Source organism: Trichosporon asahii (assembly GCF_000293215.1).
Source record: "Trichosporon asahii var. asahii CBS 2479 unplaced genomic scaffold scaffold00075, whole genome shotgun sequence".
NCBI lineage: Eukaryota > Fungi > Basidiomycota > Tremellomycetes > Trichosporonales > Trichosporonaceae > Trichosporon > Trichosporon asahii.
Genome location: NW_014040850.1, coordinates 197,303 through 220,323, shown reverse-complemented (window position 1 = coordinate 220,323; position 23,021 = coordinate 197,303). Strand labels below are relative to the sequence as shown.

At 60.5% G+C, this 23,021-nt stretch overlaps 6 protein-coding genes across 6 annotated transcripts; 4 read left to right on the top strand and 2 right to left on the bottom strand.

The window, feature by feature from the left end:
• Positions 1-1,189: 1,189 nt before the first annotated feature.
• A1Q1_05652 (adenine nucleotide transporter) lies at positions 1,190-3,303 on the top strand (the record flags this gene model as incomplete). Its single annotated transcript, XM_014320861.1, has 4 exons — positions 1,190-1,263; positions 1,411-1,682; positions 2,043-2,645; positions 3,191-3,303. The coding sequence occupies 4 exons, from the start codon at positions 1,190-1,192 to the stop codon at positions 3,301-3,303; spliced, it is 1,062 nt and encodes a 353-aa protein (XP_014176336.1).
• A 949-nt stretch (positions 3,304-4,252) lies between these two features.
• A1Q1_05651 (Serine/threonine-protein phosphatase 2B catalytic subunit A1) lies at positions 4,253-6,424 on the bottom strand (the record flags this gene model as incomplete). The annotated part of the gene is made up of 7 exons (XM_014320860.1): positions 4,253-5,574; positions 5,613-5,724; positions 5,762-5,845; positions 5,900-5,925; positions 5,966-6,024; positions 6,083-6,228; positions 6,281-6,424. The coding sequence occupies 7 exons, from the start codon at positions 6,422-6,424 to the stop codon at positions 4,253-4,255; spliced, it is 1,893 nt and encodes a 630-aa protein (XP_014176335.1).
• A 767-nt stretch (positions 6,425-7,191) lies between these two features.
• On the top strand, positions 7,192-8,253 carry A1Q1_05650 (signal recognition particle protein; the record flags this gene model as incomplete). Its single annotated transcript, XM_014320859.1, has 2 exons — positions 7,192-7,583; positions 7,629-8,253. 2 exons carry the CDS (start codon positions 7,192-7,194, stop codon positions 8,251-8,253), a joined length of 1,017 nt encoding a protein of 338 aa, XP_014176334.1.
• Positions 8,254-12,737: 4,484 nt separating this feature from the next.
• On the top strand, positions 12,738-13,722 carry A1Q1_05649 (uncharacterized protein; the record flags this gene model as incomplete). Its single annotated transcript, XM_014320858.1, has 3 exons — positions 12,738-12,991; positions 13,037-13,142; positions 13,180-13,722. 3 exons carry the CDS (start codon positions 12,738-12,740, stop codon positions 13,720-13,722), a joined length of 903 nt encoding a protein of 300 aa, XP_014176333.1.
• A 770-nt stretch (positions 13,723-14,492) lies between these two features.
• Positions 14,493-18,197, bottom strand: A1Q1_05648 (uncharacterized protein; the record flags this gene model as incomplete). Its single annotated transcript, XM_014320857.1, has 1 exon — positions 14,493-18,197. The coding sequence occupies one exon, from the start codon at positions 18,195-18,197 to the stop codon at positions 14,493-14,495; it is 3,705 nt and encodes a 1,234-aa protein (XP_014176332.1).
• A 2,000-nt stretch (positions 18,198-20,197) lies between these two features.
• A1Q1_05647 (uncharacterized protein) lies at positions 20,198-22,696 on the top strand (the record flags this gene model as incomplete). Its single annotated transcript, XM_014320856.1, has 3 exons — positions 20,198-20,243; positions 20,294-20,459; positions 20,575-22,696. The coding sequence occupies 3 exons, from the start codon at positions 20,198-20,200 to the stop codon at positions 22,694-22,696; spliced, it is 2,334 nt and encodes a 777-aa protein (XP_014176331.1).
• Between the last annotated feature and the right edge of the window lie 325 nt (positions 22,697-23,021).

The following is a 23,021-nucleotide window of genomic DNA, read 5'->3' as shown; positions in this document are numbered from 1 at the left end:
CGGTCCAGTCCCTTGCCCCGCGCTCCTCCGACGTTGCGCCGCAGCCGACCGGCGCCCCCGCCGCCGCCTCTGCTGGTGCCGAGCAGCCGTCGGTTCCCGCCCGCCCAGCGATGAACGGGACCGGAACTGAGAACGGACAAGCGGCGCCGCAGCAGGTATCCAACGACCCGTACTCGCAGCTGGCGGAGATTGATCTCCTCGGCGGGGGAGGGTACCAGACAGACGTGCCGCAGCCGAGGGGCAACCAGGGGCAACAGGGTGACCTGCTGTTCTAATGCAGTGGGGGCGTTGTAGTTATGCATTGGTGTCAGAGGAAGGGGATGTATGTGTTTGTGGTTGTGGGTATGCAGGTGTACCATACACATGCGTAAGTAGACGATGAAGTAAGGATGCTTTGGTCATGCGTTGTTGCTCGCGCCGAGATTGCAAGGTTGCGCCCTTGGATGTGCGTCATAGCATGATCAGGCGGTGGCGGCTTCCGATTGTGTGATCGTGATCAGAAGTCAGAAAAGTCCAAAAGGCAGGCACGCAAGCCAGGACGCTGGCGGGCAATGGGAGTGGAGAGTCAGGGGCGGAGTTGCGCACTCCATGATGAATGAGAGGATGAGACACGATAAAGGAAGCCATCAACCCCATCCCATCGCATTTCAATCGCAGCCAATGCCGAGGACATGCGGAGATGCAGGACGACTAACTCCACGGACGCGGGGTTGGAAGTGTGGAGGTTCATCCATCACGTGACCTCGGCTACATGGGCACGCATATGACAGGGTGCGGACTTCGGCTGTGAGGAAAGGGAGGGATCGCCTCAGCGCAGGATGCCGGCAAACACTCGAGCCGGCGAGCCCCACCAGCCTTTACGGACGTCTGCGGCCGGTCGTGCCGATATCCTTATCCTTGCAAGCATTTAGCCCTGCATCCTACAGTGGCTCGCTCAGACACACTCAGAGTTTGTTACTCCGCCAAAGCTGCAGCAGTACTGGCCTGGCCTTGGCCCACTCACCGCCCGCCCGCCCGCACCACATACATTCTCCACCTCTTGACTTCTCACTACTGTTCACTGTCTCCTACGGCTCCAACTGTTCGTCTACAGCGTCTACAACGTCTACTCCCCCGACCGACTTGCCTCTGTCCTTTCTTGTCACCACCCCCAGACCCAGCAGTAGACCCAGCAAACACAGAAACAGCCATGTCCCAGCAGGAACCGCTCACCCCCTTCGGCTCTGCCCTCGCCGGCGCCCTTGGAGCCATTTTCTCCAATGCGTGAGTCTTCGTCCAAGCAACTTGCATGCAAGCGCAGCATAGCATGCACATGGAAGCAGGTGGAGCTAGTCTCCGCTTTCACTGTGCATGTGGCGACCGAGTGAATTGCGGCGGCCATCGCAAATCGAGTGATAGCTAACCGGTCAGGCTCGTCTACCCCCTCGACACGGCCAAGACGCGTATCCAGGCGCTGCCGCACGATGAGGTCGAGCGGGAAGTGGCCGAGGCGACCGAGGTCTCGCCCAGCATCAAGGAGAAGGCCAAGGGAGGCAACCCGCTCGCGAAGCTCATTGTCGCGCTCGCGAACAAGACCAAGAAGATGGCCATGCTCGCCATGCTCATCCGTATCCTCCGCACCGAGGGTCTCGCGGGCACGTTCCGTGGCTTTGCTGCGTCCATGATCAACACTTTCTCCATGCGTGAGTGACTCTTCGTTGCCTACGAACACGCCTGCAATGTCGTGTGGAGCTGCGGCAGTAGCCGAGCTCGCTCACCCCACACCCGAGGCGAACGCTCGGGCGTTGTTGCAGGCGGTTGCTCCCCCACGCTGCGATCGCTGCGACGGAGAAACCCCATCGCCGTCGCAGGTGACTACCGCGCGCTCGTGCGCTGGATGCTTCTCCGTCGGCGCTGGTGCTTGCGCATATGCCCACTCCACCCCAATATTGCATCATGCGCCGCCGCCTCGCCTAAGCCTCGGGTGTGCAGGGGAGTGTGCCTGAAACCAATCGGCCATTCACTCCCAGTGTTCTTCAGACCAGCTCACTGACGTCCCGCAGAGTTTGCGTACTTCTACTTCCACAGCTTCCTGCGTACTGCGGCGCTTAAGAAGGTCGCGACGCTCGGAACTGGTGCCGAGCTCGGCCTCGGCGCCGCCGCCGGCGCGCTCGCGCAGATCTTCACCATCCCCGTCGCGGTCGTCGCGACGCGCCAGCAGCTCTGGAACCCGCCCAAGGGCGCGACGGGCAAGGCGGCCCAGGAGCCCTCGCTGCTCGCGACTGCGCGCTCCATCGTCGCCGAGGGCGGCATCACGGCGCTGTGGACGGGCCTCAAGCCCGGCCTCGTCCTCACCGTCAACCCGGCGATTACGTACGGCGTCTTCGAGCGCGGCAAGGGCATCATCCTCAAGGGCCGCGAGGGCGGCAAGCTCGGCGTCGGCGAGGCCTTCTGGCTCGGATGCCTCTCCAAGACCCTCGCCACCATTGTCACCTACCCCTACATCTTTGCCAAGGTCCGTCTCCAGGGCCACACCCCCGACGACGTCGACGGCCACGTCCCCAAGGGCGCCCTCGAGATCCTCAAGGACGTCTACCACGAGCAGGGCATCAAGGGATGGTACCAGGGCCTCTCGGCGCAGATCATCAAGGCGGTCCTTTGCCAGGGTGAGTACAAAGTCCGCGGCGGGGCGGGCAAGGCGCGCAGCCCCGAGCTCGTCGAGCCGCCGTAAAGCATCGCGTGCAGCGGTGCTTCCCATGATTCTTCGCTTCTCCTCTCCACTCCATTGCATGTTTCGTCGCATGCTTGACGCAATCGTGCAGGCCGGCGGCAACGGGTAACCGTCGGGTGACGGGCGACGGGTGCTCGAAATTCGACCCGGCCGCAGCCGGCGCCGGATTACCGAGCTGAGGCAAGGGGGCGGCGAGGTCCGCTTCCGCATGCCTCGGTAATCACCCTCCCTCGCCCACGCCCACGGCCAATAGCCCACATTGCGTCAGTCAGTCAGAACGTCGGCGCGTCAGCGCCGGCCGTTGCGTTGGTGCAGGCATCGGTCCTCGCCGGTGTTGGATGCATCAATGCCGCGATGTGGGCTGGTATCGACCGTGCATGGGAGTGTGCACGTCAATTCTCCAGGCTATGCAGTGGAACACCTCCCATCATTCTCGCGACTCGCCCCACTCGCGCGCACGCTCGCAATGCTGACTTTCAGGCATCCTCTTCGTCTCCAAGGAGCAGTTTGAGGACCAGGCGCGCCAGATCCTCCGCGTCGCCGGCGACCTGCGCGGCAAGCTTGCCGAGCGCGGTGTCAAGCTCCCCGTGTAAGCGGCCGAATGCGGCCAAGCGCGGCCAAGCGCGCCGTCAGGCGCGTGCGGTTGCGTGCGGGTGCATCGGTCTTCGCACGCAGTTCACCCTCGTAAAGGGTCGAAAGGCGTGATATACCAGCACGAAGCCCAGTACGAAGCCCAGCACGACCGCCACCGCCTAGCCGACGACCTAAACTCCCAATCCCATTATCTAGACTCAACCTCCGCAAATCATTTAGTCTCCCCCTCCCCCAACCATCCGACCACCATTTTGCCAACACCGACGAGCCGATCATTATTTTCTCTGTTATCTTGGTAATCTCCCCCTTTTACCCCCAAAATCTCCAGCTCTCCACGATGCGGTCCAGTCCCTTGCTGGCCGCCTTTAGATGCAGTGTATGTCGTATGCAGTATCAACCATTTTTTGCCCCAATTCCATCCACTTTCCCATTCTCACTATCGCCCTGCACCTTCCGACCTTCCGCCGACTATCAGTGGGCGCTCGGACGCTGACCTTGCGCTCATGCGCTCGGGGCAAGGAGGAGGGAGTGGTGAGCAAACTGACGCAAACTGACGCTCCGCCGACTGCGTCGGCTCCGCGGCTCCGCTGTCGGGTAGTCAAATATACATCCCCCGCGCGCTCCCACAGTGTGTGTTCAACGTGTTCGGCGCGTTCGCGGCAAAAGACAGCGCCAGCGACAGGGTATCTACAGTAAGTATTTCGGTGTCGGAGTGACCGTTCTTCAGAACGGCCATGTGGGGGGTAAGGGTCTTTGGGGATTGTGGGTTTGCTTTTGGATACTTTGGGTACTCGTTGTGTACGCTGGGGCATGAGACGGACGGGATTAGAGAAAGAGAGAAAAAGCAGTAACTGCCTAGGTGGACTTTGCGCTCGGACATGCGCTGACGCTCGCGGTCGCTCGAACAGGCTCACGCCCGCTGAGGCTCGCTGCGCTCGCCGACCGCACTTAGGCAATCGAGTTCTCCGGACGCGAACGCACCGGGCTCGAGATCACCTCGGCAATGTCGCGGACGCTCTTGTCTGCGGCCGAGTCGCGGCCGTCGACGACGTCGCGGATGAGCTCCATCGTGTTCTCGAGCGAGCGCCGGCGGTTGGACGGCGACGTGCGCGTCGTCCCGAGCGAGGTCTGCCGGTTGTGTCCGCGGCGCCAGTTGGGTGTCGACGGCGAGCCGGCCGTGCCCGTCGGCGAGGGCGTGACGGGGGACGCGGGGACGGACGTGTCGATGCTGATGCCCTCCATCGTGCTAATGCTCGTGTTGCTGGGCGAGGCGGGACCGCTGCCGTTCGGCGACGCAGGGGCGCCCTCGTCCGGGTCGATAATGTCGGGAGGGAGACGCTCGTTCTCAATGTCACTCTTGCGCGCATCGTCAAAGCCCTGGATCGCCTCCTTGATCCCTTCGGCACCGTTGGCGAGCAGACCCGCCGGGAGCGTGTTAGACCCAGTCAGGCTCTTCAGCTCGGATACGCGCTCAGACTCCTCACGCAGCAGCGAGAAGACGCGGGACATACGTCCCACGGCGAGAATCTTATTCTTGATGACCGCACGGCGCTCGGCGGACACGTCGTCCATCTCGCTGTCAGCCTCGGTCGGCGTCTCGGGCGTGATCATTGGCGTCTCCTCCTCCTCCTCGAGCTCCTCCTTCGTGCAGCAGTTCAGGATCGCAATCAACATGTCTGTAATCTTCTCACCGACGAACGGCAGCGACCACGTGAACACGTCCATGAAGTTGGGCAGCCAGTACGGGTGCGGCGTGCAGTTGAACTGGCGAATGTTCATGACGTTGGCCTCGTACTTGAGCACGGCGGCCTTGTTCGAGTACACGTCCAGGTAGTTGGGCGCCGAGAAGATCGTCATGACCGATGGGAAGCCCGTCGTCTTGGTCTTCTTGTACATGCGGTAACCAGCGTCCTGCGCCTCATGTGCACGGATGATCGACAGCAGGTTGTTGCGCTCCAGGAACTGGCACGCCGCGTTGTACGTGAAGAAGTACGAGCAGCCACGGACGTGGTTGTGCACAAAGTTCTCCGACGCATTCTTCTCGTTGCCAAAGTCCTCTAAGGGGTCGGCCCACAGAATATCGCACATGAGGCCGTGCGTGGGAGGCTCGCGGAATCGGTTGATGGCGCGCAGGTCGTCGAGGGTGTGAAGTTCGGGGGAAAGTCCGCCGTGGATACAGAGGAACTGCTTGTTCATGATCGCGGCGAGGGGGAGGTTGCAGAAAGTGTCCATGCACGCATTATACACCGTCTCAGAGTACTTGTGCTTGCCTGGGAGTCAGCTTGGGGGAACGCGTTAAGGAGCTTACACTCGAGCTTGAAGGTGAAGTAGTCGGTCAGATGACGACACTCGTGGTTGCCTCGAAGCAGGAACAATGTGTCCGGGTACCAGATCTTGAGCGACCACAGGTAGAGAACACACTGAGATCAGCAAATCATTCCTATTGTGTTGCCTCACCTCGATCGAGAAGTAAACGCGGTCGACATAGTCGCCGAGGAACAGGTAGCGGGTGTCGGCGGGGTTGCCGCCAACCTCGAACAGCTTCATCAGGTCATACTGCTGGGTTAGCTAGAAATCCACGAGTTGTCAGCTCACGTATTGTCCGTGGATATCTCCGCACACTGTGGTTTTGTCAGTCTCGCAACAGCGTATCACACCTACCCGTGATGGGGGCGTCAACCTCGAGAAGGTTAGGTTCATTGCGGAGGAGTTCGCCGCCCCTTGAACACGTCAGTGCTGAGACTCGAGCGCGAAGCAATGGGCCATGGGCCGACTTACTTCTCCAGAATGTACAGCGCCTGCTCCTCCGTCAATCGTCCCTCGCGGTAAAAGTGGTTCTTGAGGAATGCAATGTCAGGCTTTGTCGGATCCGTCTTGGACCAGAACTGCTCGTCCGTCGGGGTGTACATGGCGGGAGCTTGGACCTGTGGTGTTAGAGAGACCGCATTGGCAACACGAATAGGCTGCTCCACTCACATCCTTGACGACACGCTCGGTGGTGCTGACAGTGTCACCGTTCTCGAGGGTGTGGACGGTGAAGTCAATTTCGGGGACGGGCATCGAGCCCTTGTTGCGGATGGCCGCAATGGCGTTGGCGGTTTGGGTGGTAGGCGAGGTCATTGTGGGCGGGACCTACGAGCCTTGGAGGAAAGTGGAAGACGTGGAAATGCCTTGGTGCGCTGTCGGTCGATGTTCGCGGCAAGAGGGCGAAGGGGGAGGGACAGCGGGTAGGCCGAATGAGCGGGTCGTCGCGCGATCGCGCAGTGCTCGGGTGGAGGGCAGGGCGGCGTTGCGAGAAGTGCTGGGTTCGGTGCGACGGGTGTTGCGGTGGTCTCTGGGATTGAGAAGTGTGGAGAGAACGATGAATAAGAGAGAGAGAGAGAGAGAGAGCGAGGTGGTGATGATGCAGAGGTGTCGATGTGTTGGACAGACAGACCTGGACTGACAGAGAGGCGAGGCCCAGGAAGGTGCGTGCGTGCATACGCGGTGGCGGCGGGTGCATCAGCAGTGCACACGCTTACAGCGCATACAGCGCTATGGTGCGGGCCCGCGTCCTGCCTGCGCCTGAATCCCGCGCGCGGTGAGCTGCAGTGCCCATTCCTGCCAATCCGTGCCTGGCGACTCCTGACGCCAGACTCCTGCCCGCGTCCATCTCACCACCGTCCTTTCCTTGCTTTGCCACACACTGCACTCACTGTACTATGGCACAGTATCGCCGCATAACCCCGCACAACCCACTACCAAGGGCTAACCAGGGCTAATCGTCACCGCACAGACCACCTCCACCGCAGCAACTACCAGGACCTCCACCTCACGCGATCGAGGCCGTCAGTCGCTCATCTTGCGGCACACCTTCCTCGACTTGACCTTCCTCCACCCTAGCCACCATGCCGACCGTCGAGGACTACTTTGACGACGACACCGATCTCCCCCTCCCACCCTCCTCCAAGGGGCACCTCCCCGACACGGGCATGCGGGGAGCCCTCGTCGAGGAGATCACAGACGACTTTGACTTTGACAAGGCCGCCGAGCAGGGCCGTGGCGAGTATGGCGCCGACTCGAAGCCGCCCCCGCCTTCCGCCAACAAGGGCAAGCTTGTCATGCGCGATGACCCCGGAGAGGTGCGCCCGAGCGGTCCTTCTGGCCCCCAGATCAACCCCAACACGCCGATGGGCGGCTTCATGGGCGACATGCTCAAGCTGCAGGAGGCCGAGGAGGCGCGCATCGCCAAGCTCCGCCAGCAGTTTGGCAACTCGAACATTGCAAAGGACCCGAGCACGTACAAGAAGTGAGCTACTCGTTCATTCTCGGAGCTAACAGACAGCTGGCACTCGGTGTACCCGCGCTACTTTGACGCCAAGGTGTCGGTGAAGGACGGACGCCGTGTTCCCCGCGCCAAGGCGCTGTGGTGGCCTCAGGCTGCGCACATCGCTCGCGCGTGTGCGTCGCTGGGACTTCCCTCCGTTCTCGAGCCGGAGAAGACACACCCCGCCGACTGGGAGAACCCCGGCCGAGTCAAGGTCCAGCTGACTCGCGACGGTGCGGTCGTCAACCCCCGCGCCTCGAACCGCACACAGCTGTACCTGCTTCTCGCCGAGTACATGCAGGCGGCCAACCCCTCGCTCGTCCCGACGAAGGAGGACAGCAAGCCGCTGAATCCCGCGCCGGCCGCGCCCGTCCAGAAGTCGAAGAAGGGCAAGGGCAAGGCCGCCCCGACGAAGCAGGTCGCGCGCCACCCAACCCGCGCGCCGCTGCCCCCGCAGCCCCTGCCTGCTATGGACGATCGCCTGCCGCTTCACACCCCCGTGGCCGCTGCCGGCGTTGCGCTGTCTGCCCTCAAGCGCGACCTCGAGCAGGCCAAGGAGCAGAAGAAGAACAAGCCGATCGGCGGTCCGGAGGAGGGCAAGCAGCCCAAGATGAAGCGTGTCGTTGTGCGGGGAAAGCGCTAAGCGGCGAGAGGCGAGGGCGTCGGCCCGAGCCGCGAGCGAGCGCTGTGCAGCAAACGGTCGACTCGGCGCAACATGCACACGCGAGCGATGCGGAGATCTCACGAGAGGCGTCGGAGGCATCAGAAGGGAAGAGTGGAAGGAGATGGCAGCCCAATGGCAGCCCTTGCGTCACCTTCACTCGCGTAGAGGCTGACGTTGTTACAATTATGCATGAAACACACATTGCGACATTTCAATGTTCGATGCGGTCCGGGACGCCGCGCCAGCGCCGTTCTGGGCGAGCTGTGAAAGCTTTGAGGATCCAGACCCAAACCGGGAAAGCTGGTGACCGAGATGATGACACAAGACGGACGACCGAGAGCGAAGAGTGGCGAGACATGAGACATGAGATGGGCAGTCATGTGGCACGAAAGATGTCTGGTGTGGTGAAAGGGGCGGTTTCGGAATGAAGGTTGACGCCGAGTTCCAGTCCTGGCATGGGGTTATTTGGGCATGGATTAACTATTCTATTGATTTGCCAGCGCAGTTGACTGGTCAAATGATACTAGGATTGTCCGTGGTAAGATTACAACTGATGATAAGGGGGTGGGAGGTGCGGAGATGATGTTTGAGGGTTGCGTTATGCATGACAGGAGAGTGAACTCACACGCTGCCGGAGCGTGTGCTCGCCGCCATCGCCTCTGTGGCAGATGTGCGCGTGTGCAACGGCCGATCCAGTCGCGCGGCCGAAGTCAGGAGGGGCTAGAGCACGGCGGTCCATTTCCATGCCGCGAAGCCGGTCCCTCAGGTATGGGCACCGCAATACTAGAAGTCGGCAGCCCGCTCAACCGATTCACGCTCCGCGCAAGGCTATCCAGCTGCCTCTCCACAGCTTCGATGAGATGCGACGGCCGGCCGAGTTCCTGATACAGCGCCCAGGTCAGTTGCAAATGCGCCGCGGATGCGCGCACGGCGGCAATGTCCTCTGAGCGGGTTGCGACTATCTTGATCGTCTCGTAGGAGGGCGCGGGGGGCAGGGGGATGGGGGCGGGCGGCGTCGATGTCTGGTTTCGTCGACGGCCAGAGGTCTTGCTCTGTTAGCACACCATTCTCTTTGGCTACATGCCCGACACCAAAGGTACCAAAGGTGGAGCGTCCTGCACCCCGGCAACTGACTCAACGGCTCAAGCCTTCGGCTGTCTTCGGTTGTCGCCGTCGCCACTCACTAAACGCCTTTGCCTTTCGTCGCGATGTATCGCTCCGCGTCAGCCAGGACCGCGTACTCTCCCCGCTTGTGGAGCTGGTCCAGCTCGAACGGACCTTGCCCCGTGGCGGTGGGGGAGGCGACGTCGCGCTGCCCTGCGGCATGCTGGTCTCGTGGGCGTGCCCCGAGGCTGACGGAGCCGAAGGCCCCGATGGTCCCGAGGGGTAACTACTCGGAGGTGATGGCGAGTTCGTCATGCGAGCGTTGGGACGTGTCGAGGCGGTCGAAGCAGCCGACTGCTCGCGACGATGCCGGCGTAGGGAGAGGGAGTGAATGACGAAGAGATGTCGCGGTGTGATAATGAGGGAGAAAGGTGGGAGTGCCGGCTGCAAGGTTTCTTCAGGCGTTTCGATTTGCTTCACTTTGGAAACAGGCGGGCACGGTAGTGAGTGAGCACGAGCAGACGGGAGCCAGGGGGTGGGAAACGACATGACAACGGCACAAGTCTTATAAAGGAGCGTGACGGTGCTCCGGTTCCACTCTGCCAGCGACGGCGAGCTCCGTGAGCAAAGGGGAGCAAGGTGCCTGTCGCCTTGTCTCCCAGCCTTGTTCATTCAAGCAACGTAAGGCTCGTCAGGCTTGGCCTTGCTCTCCACAGTCTCGCAGCGTCGCAATGTCCGCCGTCTTTGGGCCGACTACCGAACCCAAACCAGCCAAACCAGCCAAACCAGCCAAACAAGCCAAACCTTCCAAACGAGACAGCACGCGGCACGGCCTGACGTTATGACCTCAGGACAAGCCAGGTTTGGAACCAAGGATCGGCAAACTCTATCTCGATGTCCCAGAGTCTGTCCCAGTGCTCTGTCACTTGCACTTGCAGAGAGCGCCTGCGGACAGCAGCGTGGTCGTGCCGTGGCAGACGGGAATCAGACGGCACCAGACGGCACGGCTGGGTCCACATCTCCTCTACCAATACACTCCAGCCCTTCCCCGGACGACGTAAAGGCATCAGGAAGTGCCAGGATCCAGCGAAAGCTTGACCCGTCCCGCTCAATACTGGTCTGAACCAAAAGCACCGACTCAATTCGAGTGTGGGCTCTTCCAAGAACTCCTGGTTCCTTCGATTCCAAGGTGCGCAAGGTGCACAAGGAGCGGTGGGGAGTCACCGCGCCTTCTTGTCTCCGCACAACAGCTGCGCACGGAGGGAAGAGTGGATATCATATGAGGAGCGGAGCACGCGTACGCGTCAGCAAAGTAGGGAGCGATACGGCACCGGGACATCTGAATAGCTCCCTCAGGGCTGCACTGAATTCAGTCTCGGAGCTGGCTCCCAGTGCCCGTGTTCCGATCCCTTGATCGTTGAGAATGATCAGTCCCTCTGCCGCCGGCCCCTACACTCACTGGAGTGCACTCCGCACTCCACGCCGCACATCGCTCGTGCTCAGATCGAGGAGATCGGGTCAGATCTGGGAACAGCGGCAGGAGCCCAGGAGTGGGCCGCCTGATGAGGAGTGATGCAAGCGCAGGGCCAAACCTTAAGCTCGGTGCCAGAGCTACGAGACGAGCCATGAGCCCTACACAGGCAACATATCCGTTATTAATCGTCAGGTAAAGCACAGGCACTGGTGTTGCTCGTGGAGAGAGCAAGCTTAACCGCTTTTCGTAAGAGGTCATGTCACGCTCGCGACACCATGTGGTCGGTAGTGCTTGACGCCTAGATATGGCGACAGAATAGCAGCAGGCACAGCACCTGGCCGAGCAGAGTGTCAGGGGGGGCGGCGCCCGAGAAGAGGTCGAGACGGACGTGTACAATCGTTGCATCGCTGCTATGCAATGCAGCTCAGAGAGCTTTGCAAGGCACAATAGATCGGTCAGAGCCAAGAGCATGCAGAGATCGCTCCGAACTCCAATTCAGTCAGAGTTCAACGACGTGGTTATCAGTAAGACATGGAGCACGCACTCCCCCACATGTGCGCCACGCCGCACTTCCCGTAAACCCACCGCTCCCAGTGAACCTGCCCACTCTCGCCTGCCCGCTCTGCACCTCGTCAGCCGTCGACCGGGATGCTTCCCTCACTCCAGTCTTCCCTTCGACCCCGGGTTCCCTCCCTGGGCTTCGGTTCGCCGTTCCCTTCGTTCCCTTCAACAGGAACCCTTCATTCGTACTGTCGCCCTTGCCCCGCTTCTGTCTCGCGCGTTCCCAAGACTGACGTGCGACGCGCAACCCGTCCGACGACCCGACGCGGCAGATGTCGCGGGCACGCACGCCGCAGCGTGGCGTTCATGTGGGAAAAAGAGCAGGAGTCACGTTCCCGCACGCACGACGAACGACGCCAGTGCTTCGGATGCTTTGATCCAAGGAAGCAGTGGCGTCCGAAATGATGGCGGAGCTGCGGGCGATCGCGCAGAACAGAGTTTCGATCATTGGTTGCGTGCTCTCTGCTTAAAGCACTCTGCGCGCTCAGTGGTTGAAGCTGCATATAGATCTAAAAACACCTCGCGTAAACTACTAGGTGGGTTGCTGACGACATCCACTTCATGTGGCGTACGGAACTAACGCGACCTACTCTCACTTCCGAGGTCGATACGGCATCGGCGTCGTTGTCTTGCGGAGGTAGCGTGCAGCCGCGGTTGCCAGTTGCATCCGATAACGAACTAGTGTCTCTACTGCAGTCTCGGGCTGCCATCCGCGCTTACCCCTGGAACAATTACCGAGATCAGCTTCGTACGGAGGACAGCAACCATTGCCTATCGCTCCCGGTGGCCATTCACCACTCGGCTTGCCGTTGTATGCGGTATGTGGTCGTCCAGCGGACTTGCGGCGGGCCCGCAGACGCTCCTTCTCAGAAGACCTATCTTACTAGCTTCTTAGTGTTCATGTGATGCTAGCCTCTGTTATCACCTATGGTGATACGGTGATTGAATCCTGATAACCACGTGGCGAACTCGAACCCATGCTCTCTCAGAACAGGCTGAACACCTGCACTTGTATCGTGTGCGGGCAGAAGCAGGAAACACTGACGCGCGCCAGACGAACTCGATTAGTTCGGTGTTGGGTGATAACGGAACCGCGGTAAAAGGTAGGTGGTGTTCCTAGCCTCTAGGTATCTCTCAGCGCCTGATCAGCTCTCTCCGCGGCTGTTATCTGGTGGCAAGGGGGGTCCATCTACCATCTGCATCCGAGTCAGCTTTAGTCAGTTAAACAAACAGACTCGAGGAGCCCACCCCTTCGTCCTTACACAACCAACACCACCTCGGCGTCATCCACCGCATGATGGCATCTGCAGGATCTGCGTCGACAATGGCTCACCAACGACTCCCGGAACTCCTGGAATCCGCCGTACGCTTCCCAGCCGGCGTTCGTCGATTCCCACGACGAGAGTGGCGAGGAGTTTTCGGAGCGCCCCCGTTCGAACCTGGCTCGTTCATGCTCAAGGCGCAGTGGGCCGGACGAGAGGCCAGCCGGCGCTGGCAGACTGCCATAAAAAAGGGGAGTCTCGACGGCATGACGACTGTCGACTACGCCGTCGCCGTTTTCGACCTCGCCTCGCACATGTGCGTTTTAGGAGGGTTGTCTACGAGCTTACAGCTGATGAACAGGAACGACTTCTTCCGTTCTCTCCACCTGGCTGCCGGTACGAAGATTGAGAAGACCTCGGATTGGATCGCCCTCACGGATGACATGATTGAGCTTGCTTTCCTACGCGTGCGTACCCGCGTTCGCGCCACATACTGACGCACAGAGCCGGTGGTTCCTGAGGACGAGGTTTCCCAGCGCCCCGATTCTCGAAGAGCTTGACATGGCCTTTGTTCGCTCCTTTGCTCGACCGGCATTGAACGCACAGTGGCGTCTGCTAGTTGACAGCGGGGGTCATGCGCCTGAGCCCTTCGAATATGACGAGGCCAGGTTCACGGACGTCTATCTGCCAACTTCTCGCAGGCCCGTACCCTTCACAGTTGTCCAACTCGAGAGCCCGGGCGCAGAGCCCGAGGTCAGATGGCTCATCCCGGGGCCGAGCGGTGGCTGGATAGAGGTGGAGGACTCCTCCTCGAGCGAGTACGTCACGCCGCCGGAAGGAGAACTGCCGTCCGACGTCTCGCCTCAGTCAACGACGTCGAGATCCGGAGCAGTCAACACTTCTTCGGATACGTCGTCGGCATGGTCCAGCGACCCACAAACCTCGCCAGAGAGAGCTACCGACGTGCCATCGACACCGTGCACTCCTGCGAGACGCGCACTCAGAACGATTACGAGCATAGGTAGCCCCAGTCCTCGGCGGGAGTAACTCCAACCATTCACCTTCTGTACTTAAATGAGCGTTGTAAACTAGGGGCAGCGGTCAAGTCGAACGGGAGCCAACATGCGAATCTCGTGCACTTCCAGTACTAAGTTGCTCCGCTTCTGTATCAGCTAAGCTGCTGAGACTTGGGACCCTCAACAGTCCGTTGTGAGGCTTTGGCCAGTGAGGTGGCAAGGCTATCCATTGTGTACTGATTATGAGAGTTATGAGATCAGTTGAGCCTGTATCATGAGGCAACATCGGGCGCCATATAAAGTATGGGCAGTCGAACGATTTTGAGCTGGTCCAGCTCCTTCACCGTCGATGCATGTAGCCTCCTGCTTCAGCATGAACCACATGCGGCGAGTTAGTCCTCTCAGTTCGAACCCTAAGTATTCATGAGCACTGTGGGCCGATTGTCCTCCGTCATAAAACGGCCTATTAGCCACCGTTTCACTGGACCATTGCCTTTGGTTCACTACGTTTGTTCATTCCGCTGCGCGTCAAAAGTCAGTGCGGGAACTGGTACGGCTCCCTAGTCGGTGAGGACCCAGGTCACTGCACCTTGCCTCCAGACGTGACGCACATGATGCAGCTGCACCAACTCAACCGGCGTTCAGAAGTGGAGTCAAATGCCTTTAATGATAATGGTACAGATATGTCTATGATCCCTTGGTCCTTCATGTGTGACCCGTCGGCGGGCGCGTCGGGGGCTTGCAAAGACGTGGTTTTATTATGGTTTCTGTGTTGGTGAGAGGAGAGTGAGAGGTTCGCTGTTACGCTGATGGCGTAGGGGCAGCTGGCGGCTGCTTCGTGACGTCCACACGATGCGTGTGCTCGGGCAGGTGGCGCTCGGACAGTATCCTTCCGCGAGCATGCTCGCGCTCGTGGATGTAGTTCTTGCCGGCGTCCGAATTCTCCCAGTCCGACTCTTGCGTCCACCACTTGCGCAGGTTCTTGTGCAGCAGCATCAGACCCAGCACGACGGGCAGGTACCACAGCGACACGAAGAAGCATTTCTTGGCAGTCACCTCGTTGATGTTCTTGTAGAAGCGGTATGCACTCGCGATGAACATGGCGTTCGGTACGGCCGAGGTCAGGGCAAAGCTCCAGTCAACGGCGCCGGAAAGAGGCGCGAGCACAGCGCAGATCGGGGCGAGCAGCACGGCGTGACGCAGAGAGACAAGCGCGTTGAGCCTCGGGCTCAGAACTGAGAGCATCGGGTAGCCACTGAGCGCGTAGAAGGGGCGGATCATGTAAGAGAGAGCGTTGAAGTGGGGGAACTGCCACGAGAAGAGCAGAAGCGCAAGCGTCCACGCGGCGAGCGGGTTTGGGAGATCAGGCAGGTTCGAGAACGGCCAGTGGAGGAGCAGAGGCTGCTCAGCAGTCGGCCACAGCGAGCCGCCGGTGGCGGTCCAGCCCATGAGGGGAGTGATAGCACCGACGACGGCGCCAACCCAAGTGTTCCAGACAGAGTAGCGCTTCATCGGCGTGTAGACGGCCGAGTAAAGAATGAGGTTGCCGATGCCAAGGAGAGCAGTCGTAGGGTTGCAGCCGTACCACAGAATGGCACCGCCGAGGGTCATGCAGGTCGTGCCAAACGCAGTCGCGTGGAAGGGCGTCACACGCCTCGAGACTAGAGGCCGAACGCGAGTACGCGGTGTCTGGGCATCGATCGGGCCCTCGAGCACCTGGTTGAAGGTGTTGGCAGCGGCGGAAGTCAGAAACGTGCCGGCGGTAAGGGCGAGAAGGACGGGCATGCTGAGGGGAAGAGGCGAAAGGGCAAAGCCAGTGGTGGCAGTCAGCGTCATGAGGATGCTGAGGTTGCGCTTCGAAAGCTGCGAGTAAAGGTTGATCAAGCGCTTGGGAGTCTGCTCGGGCAGAGGCTTGTAAGACGAAAGAGGGGCGGCAGGGGCAGAGGGGATGGGAAGGTCGACCTCGGGAAGAGGTGAAGCGGGCGCGTTGGCAGCGCCATAGACAGTGCGGTACTTGGGAGGCTGCGGAATCTCAGGCTCCTGCTCGGCGTCGGGGCGGGTGGCCGAGGTGTGCGCGAAGCGCTTCTGGCCGGCGAAGGGCGAAGCAGGAGCAGCGCGCATCGTGATTCCAGGCTGCTCGTCCTCGTTCTTCGGCTTGGCGGGCTCCTCGGGCTCGTGAGCGGCGCCAGTCTCCTCCTGGATCGGGTCCGCGATCTTGGCCATCTGGCCCTGGACCATCTTGCGGAACCTGCCCTGAGGACGCGTGATGAGGTCGTCGTACGAGCCGTCCTCCATGATGTGACCACCCTCAAGGTAGACGACGCGGTCAGCCTGGGCAATGGAGCTGAGGCGGTGGGCAATCAGAATGACAGTGATGTCGGTGTCGTTGAACAGGGCGTCAAGCGCAGCGTTGACAGCGCGCTCAGACTCGGAGTCAAGCGCCGACGTAGCCTCGTCCATGAGCAGGACAGAGGGGTTGCCGACGAGAGCACGGGCGATGGCAATACGCTGGCGCTGACCACCAGAGAGCGATGCTTTCGTGATGACAGTGTCGTAGCCCTCGGGCAGGCGCTCGATGAAGTCGCAGTGAGCGATGCCGGCAGCCTTGATGATGTCCTCGTCCGTGGCCTTGGGGTGGCCGTACTTGATGTTGTCCTTGATCGTACCCGCGAAGAGAATGGGGTCCTGGGGAACGTAGCCGATGCGTCCACGCCACGACTCGGGCTCAAAGTCACGAATGTCCTTGTTGCCAAACTTGATCTGGCCGTCGGTGGGGTCGTAGAAGCGGAGCAGCAGAAGCTGGATCGAAGACTTGCCAGAGCCGGAGCCGCCAACGAGAGCGACCTGCTCACCCTGGTCGATACGGAGGTTGACACCGTCGAGGACCCTGACATCGGGGCGCGAGGGGTATGCAAACGCAACGTCACGGAGCTCGATGGCGCCGCCATCCTTCTCCTCAACGGGCGCACCCACGCTCAGAGGCACAGGGGACGGGAGGCTGTGGAGAGAAATGATGCGCTGCGAGGCACCGACAACACGCATAAGACCAGTAAAGAATGTGGCGAGGGCTGACGTTAGCCATTGTTTATTGAATATTTCGTCAAACTCACTGTTCAAACTCCACTCGATCCAGTTGACGTAAATGAGGGACGTGGTCATGTCTCCGACAGTGACCTCGCCGCGCTGGACGAGCATTCCACCGTAAATGAGAAGGCCGATCATCGCGAGGTCGCCGGCGACCTCGTTTCCTCCCTGGAAGATTCCGTTGGCGTACGTCTCCTTCTTCTGCAGGTTGAAGACACTGGCGACCTTGCCGGCGAACAGGGCACGCTCAGACGGCTGGGTGTTGCTGGCAGTGACGGTGCGGTGAGCGGAAAGACGCTCCTCGGCGAGCTTGGACATGTTACCGAGCGCCTCCTGGGTCTTGAGGGACAGTTTACGGATGTAGCGACCGTAGTAGTAAGATCCAATCGAGATAGGCGGGAACAGGATAAGCATAACGGCGCACAGTTTCGGCGAGATCATGTACATGGCACCCACACCCACGGCGGCGCCCATGACGGCCTTGAGACCTTCTCCGAGGTTCTCGGAGAGCGACTGGCCGACGATGCTGGAGTCTTGTCCGATACGCGAAAGCGCATCTCCGACACCGGCGGTCTCGATGTGCGACGGAGGGAGAGCAAGGTACTGCTTGTAGGTCTTGTTACGAATCTGGGCGACAGTGCGCTGTCCGGCGAGACGCAGCGAGATGGACCGGATCGAGTTGGCGACAGCACCGATAATCAAAAAGCCGGCGAGGGCGACGGCGGCTTGTTCCAGCGGAAGTCCGAACAGGAGAGTCTCCTTGGAGCCGGGAGCGAAGTAGTCGATGATTTTACCGATGATGTAGGGAACGGAAAGCGAGACGCCAGTTGAGACGATGAGCGCGGAGACACCAAGCGTGAGAAGCTTCTTCTGAGGCTTCGCAAGAGACAGGAGCTTCCAGAGGGAGGCAGTGTCGGGCTTAGCGTCGACCTTGACGGGTGGGGGAGTGACCGTAGACGCAAGAAGAACATCGACCTCTGCCTTTGAGTCCTTGGCGTTCTTCCGTTTTTCAGAGTCCGAGGTAGTCGTAGATTCGAAACGTTTTCCGAGCGTAAACACAGATATCCTTGACAGGGGAGGGGAGGGCCGAGCAAAGGGGGTGGTCGATAGTGTTCGTAATGTCATGAAGCCGGGACGGTGTGCCATTGTAGCCGAGGCGGAGCCGAGACCGACACGGCCTGGGGCGGCAGCGCGGAAGGCGAGCGCCATGGCGCAGGCGCCGCGTTGGGCCATGGCCATGATGGAAAAAGTCGAGGACGCGCTCCACAGAGCCCTTCGGGTGCTGTTGAAGAGTGCGTTGAGCTCGAGGGGAGGGCAACGATAGGGAAAAGTCAGGAGTTCGGGTCTGCGAAGGACCTCCTCTCTCGTCTCCGTCGGGGCAACCTCATCCCACCCAGCCATGTCTGGGGGGAGGACTGCCATGTGTGCCATATTGGCCCGGCACTACACGTCATTCTTCTGATAACCAAAAGTCGGATTTCATCACGTCCACCTTGCTTCGCCACTCAGCTGCATACCGATCCATCGACTCTCTCAAGCGTAGACCCTCGTCTTACTGCCCAACATGGTCAACGCAGCACGCAAAAGTGAGTTGATAGTTCAATCTCCACAGCTGACCGCAGATGTCATGTCGAGGCGGAACCACCGCGAGCGAGCTCAACCGCTCAACCGCCAGAAGCTCGGTCTCCTCGAGAAGCATAAGGATTACGTCCACCGAGCGCGCGACTACAAGTCAAAGAAGGACCGGATTAAGAAGCTCCGCGAGAAGGCCGCCTTCCGCAACAAGGATGAGTTCTACTGGGGCATGGTCAAGGGCCAGACGAAGGGCGGTGTGGCGATCGCCGATCGTGGAAACGAGTCTCTGTCGACGGACATGGTGCGGCTGCTGAAGAGCCAGGACGTCGGATACGTCAAGGTGCAGATTGCACAGGATGAGAAGGTAAGCTTCCACGTGCTATATCCAGCTGATATCAGAAAATTGCCAAGCTCCGCGCAGAGCTGCAGATCACCGCCCCCGCCAGCAGCAGCTCCGAGTGGGATGGTGCCTCCGAGCTCGCCGAGGTAGAGAAGCTCGCCGACATGGGCGTGATTATCCGACCGACGGGAAATAGCAGGAAGGGCAAGGCGAAGCAGGTGCCTTCAGAGGGTCACGTTGTTTTCGTCGACTCGAAGGAGGACTGTGAGTGCATATCGTGTGACCCAGCTGACGTCAGTCGACTCATTCGGACAGACGACCGGAGATGCAGAGAATGTGGAGGAAGACGAAGAGGAGGTGGACCTTGGATGGGCGGAGCCTGAGAAGCCGAAGCGACGACGGAAGGCGAAGGAGCCTACCCCGGAACAAGAGTCTGAGCCTGAGGACGACGATGGCAACGAGGCGAGGGTGAGTTACTTTGTTTGGACGCCGAACTGACGGGCAGGAATATCGCATGGAGCTTCTTGCGCGGTTGTCTGCCCTTCTTGGTCGTGTTCGCTTGCTTCGCGAGGCCGAGAGCCGGTTGGAGACGCAGAAGGGGCTCATGGGGAAGGGTGCGGCGCGGCGTATCCGTGATGCGGGTTTCGTGGAAGACGAGAACGCCCCTGAGAACCGTAACGGCGAGCGCAAGCGGTGGCAGGGAAAGCAGTGGAAGTGGAAGCTGGAGCGCAGGAAGTGAGAAGGCGCGCAGCGGCCCCTTCACCCCTTCCCTTCAACCCTCAACTCTACAGACAATAGAGCCATCAGATCAGTTTGGGATTTTGTTGTTTTCACATGGATCCGACAGCATGTATTACCTACAGCATTGTGCATACCCGACTCTGACATCTTGTGCAAACTGTTCATGTTGTGCGTGGGACACCTCTTGTGCATACATACAATAGACTAGCCCGCCCCACTGCATGCACTGCAATCGATGGCCCAGTTGGGCAGTTAAGATACGCCATGCACCCCAGGCCAAACGTCATGTAGTCGCAGGACAAAATTGATGCCGCGCGACGCGACTGCTTTGTTGGAGCGGATTTCCAGGGTCCCGCACGTGGAATGACAGTCAACACCCCTGCTTGGCTTGTCCGTCCCTCCTGGCTGGCCTGTGCGCCATGAGCCATTCGCACCCAACACGGCCAGCCTTCATTACCTGACCAAGACGCGTCGCTGTCGAGACATTGATTTTGCTCATATCCACCAAGACCCCCCCCCCCGACGTCCTTCGCACCCACCACTTCTCTCGAGGTCGTCGACATCGCGAGCACCCCCTCACTCTCCTCTCCATTGCTCACGCGACATTTCTCGGCGCCTCGTTTCCGAATCCCACTACTCTCCCACCATTGACTCACCACCAACCGGCACCAATTGTCTCTTCCGACACGCCTCACCACTTCGCAACATTGCCCACCAACTCCTCCTGTGGACCTCGTAGGACAATCGTCCTCTGAGATCACCCACAATGGCGTCCGGCTCCCTCGCGGGGAACAAGATCCACAACTTGCCTGGTAAGAAAAGACTTCAGCCCGAGCGGAGTAAGCTAATTCGATAGTGCAAGTTTCCTACCACCTCCCCTCATCAGCCCAGACATTCACGTCACTGTTCTCCACCCCGCAACAAGTATACGTGCATGCGGCACCCGGACGGAGCGATGTTGGCCACGGCGATGAAGCATGGGGCGCAATCTACTTGAAGACGGTGGTGCAAGGCATTGTCATGGCTAGGTGAGTTTGACAGGGCGCGTCACGCCATATGGCTTGTCAGGATGAATAGACGCGACTCCACCACCCACCTTCCTCATTGAACCACATTGAAGTGCGATGATGGCTGACGACACAGCCCAGAATTACATCCCGCCCACCCTTGCTCACCCGACCACTCGCTCTACGTCCTCGACCCCCGAGAAACGTTCCTGCGGCGGACGCGTTCTGCTGCATCAACAGCAGAGGTATGGACGGGGAAGGGCATGGTCAGCTGGGCCCTGGATGAGCCCGGCGTCGGAAAGAGTCTCATCACTGGACGCCTCGTCAGGCGTCCAGAATTTGTGACTGTCGGCACCTCGGCTAAGAACTCAAATCCCCTCGAGGCACTCGTCGCTGCCAACAGGAATGCCGGCATCGACGGGGCAGCGTGGGGCATCGAGCTCTGCGTCGGCCTCAAACCCACAATGGCTGGCCCTGCTTTCCCCGGACCTCTTCATGTGTCGGTCGAAGACGGCAGTGCCGCCGGCGTCCCCGTCTTCCCCGACGGACTGCCTCTTCCGGTTCACGCTCCGCCACAGATGCCCTCGAGCTCGACCCCGCATTCCGACATGTCGCAACCGCCTTCTCAACAGGACAAGCCGAAGCTCCCGAGGGGACGACCCCTCGGCAAGAAGAAAAAGGCAGCCGCTGCCGCTGCGGAGCGCGAGAGACTTCAGCAGAAGGATCAGAATGTCCCTATCCGGCCTGCAATCACGCACAACTCGCATGCACCAGTCCCCACCCCTCCGCCATCCATGCCGGCTCCTCATCCGTCGAGCACCCCCCTCCGCTCCGATGACTCCAACTCTATGGGTATCCCGGCTGAGATCTACGCCAAACCGGAAACGTTGACGAAGGACCAGGCTCAGCGGCTGCTCGAGTCACCAGCATTCCTTAACATGCTTGAGCAGCTGACGGGGGCACCGATCAAGTCGGCGACCGAGAAGGCGCGCGCGGAGGCTGAGGCGAGGAGGGCGGCCGAGGCGTCAGCGTCGAAGAAGCGATCATCACCGGACCCGACGAGCTCCCAGCCGCCGGCAAAGCGGCGAAGCAACCAGCGACAGTCGACTGTCGGAGGCGTGACGAAGTGCTACAACTGCGGCACGACGAAGAGCTCTGTGTGGCGCACGAAGAAGGTCGACGACAAGATGGAGCGCGTGTGTAACGCGTGCGGCTTGTACTACAATAAAACAAAGACGATGCGGCCGCCGACATTGTGGTCGACCATCCCCGCCGACCCGCCAAGCGAGCCGTCCGAGCCTCAGCCCATTGCGCCTTCGCCGGGCTTCAAGCGGACACTGACACAGGTCGCCGAGAGCGACGCGCGGCGGATCGCCAACGGCAAGGCGCGCCAGACTCGTGCGGGTGTGCGTCCCCCCAAGGCCGTCGGTCCCATGACTTCCCCGCCACGCGCGCCCGCCGCCGCTGCCCGCGTCCGCAATGCCAAGTTTGCGGAGAGTGCCGCTGCCGCTGCCTCGTCTCCCGGAGGCTGGGCTCAGCCGCCGAGCGAAGCAAAGACTCCTGCCCGCCGCCCGCTGGCCGACACGGAGCAGAATCTCGCCATGCCGCTCAGCGACGACGCTCCCGCACCCGCGTGGAACAGCCAGGCCGGCGCCTTCTTCGACGTCGACGGATTCAGCATGAAGCCCGGAACCACTACGCCGGGACCATCTACTGCCAAACCGCACCCGAGTCCTAGGAGGCACTCGGAGGCAGACGTCTCGAGTGTGGTCCGGGCCCGCGCCCACCAGGAGCAGACGGATCCCGCTGCCTCGTCGGAGGACGATGTCTTCTCCCAACTGTTCCAGCGCACCTCGAGCGCGGCGTCGCTCGATGCGCTCAGCCTTGCGTCATCGCCCTTTGACTTTAGCCAGTTACCGCCCTCGTCCCCGCCAGCCCTGCCCTCGAACCTGCCACACTCGGCGCTCCTGCTCTCTTCGCCCTCAGGCAGTCCCGCGCACCAGTCCCCGCTCGACCCGTCCCCGAGAGACAGCGAGTGCTCCAAGATCTCGCCCCCGCCGCAATCGCATCCGCAGCCCAGCGCGCTTCGGCACTCGGTCACGCCGCACGACGACGAGAGCGACAAGGAGAACAGGGACAGCGCTCGCGACGAAAAGGCCCAGCTCCAGGACCTCATCAACAAGCTGTCGGACAACGGCGTGGGGAATGCGGACGAGCTGCTCGCGCTCTTCAACAACTTCCCTGCTGCCAATGCGTAGTTCGTCCCTCGTCCCTCGGCGCTCCCCTCCCCCAATACCATACAGCATTCACCCAATCCACCCAATCCACACATCCCCGTCACTCACACCCACCACCGCAAACGAAAATCTGAACTCTTGACTCCACCTTGTGAACCGTTTTGCCACAACTATTGTATTTCTACGTCCTCCTTTTACCCTACACTTCACACGGCAACCTTGCACAGTTATTCTCACTTTTTTCATGCAGTTTTTGTGTCAATTCTATGAGAGAAGGAGGCGGGGGGGAGGAGCAAAGGGTGATGTCGAAGGCTGGCTTGACTGAGAGAGACTAAGGGCGGAGGAG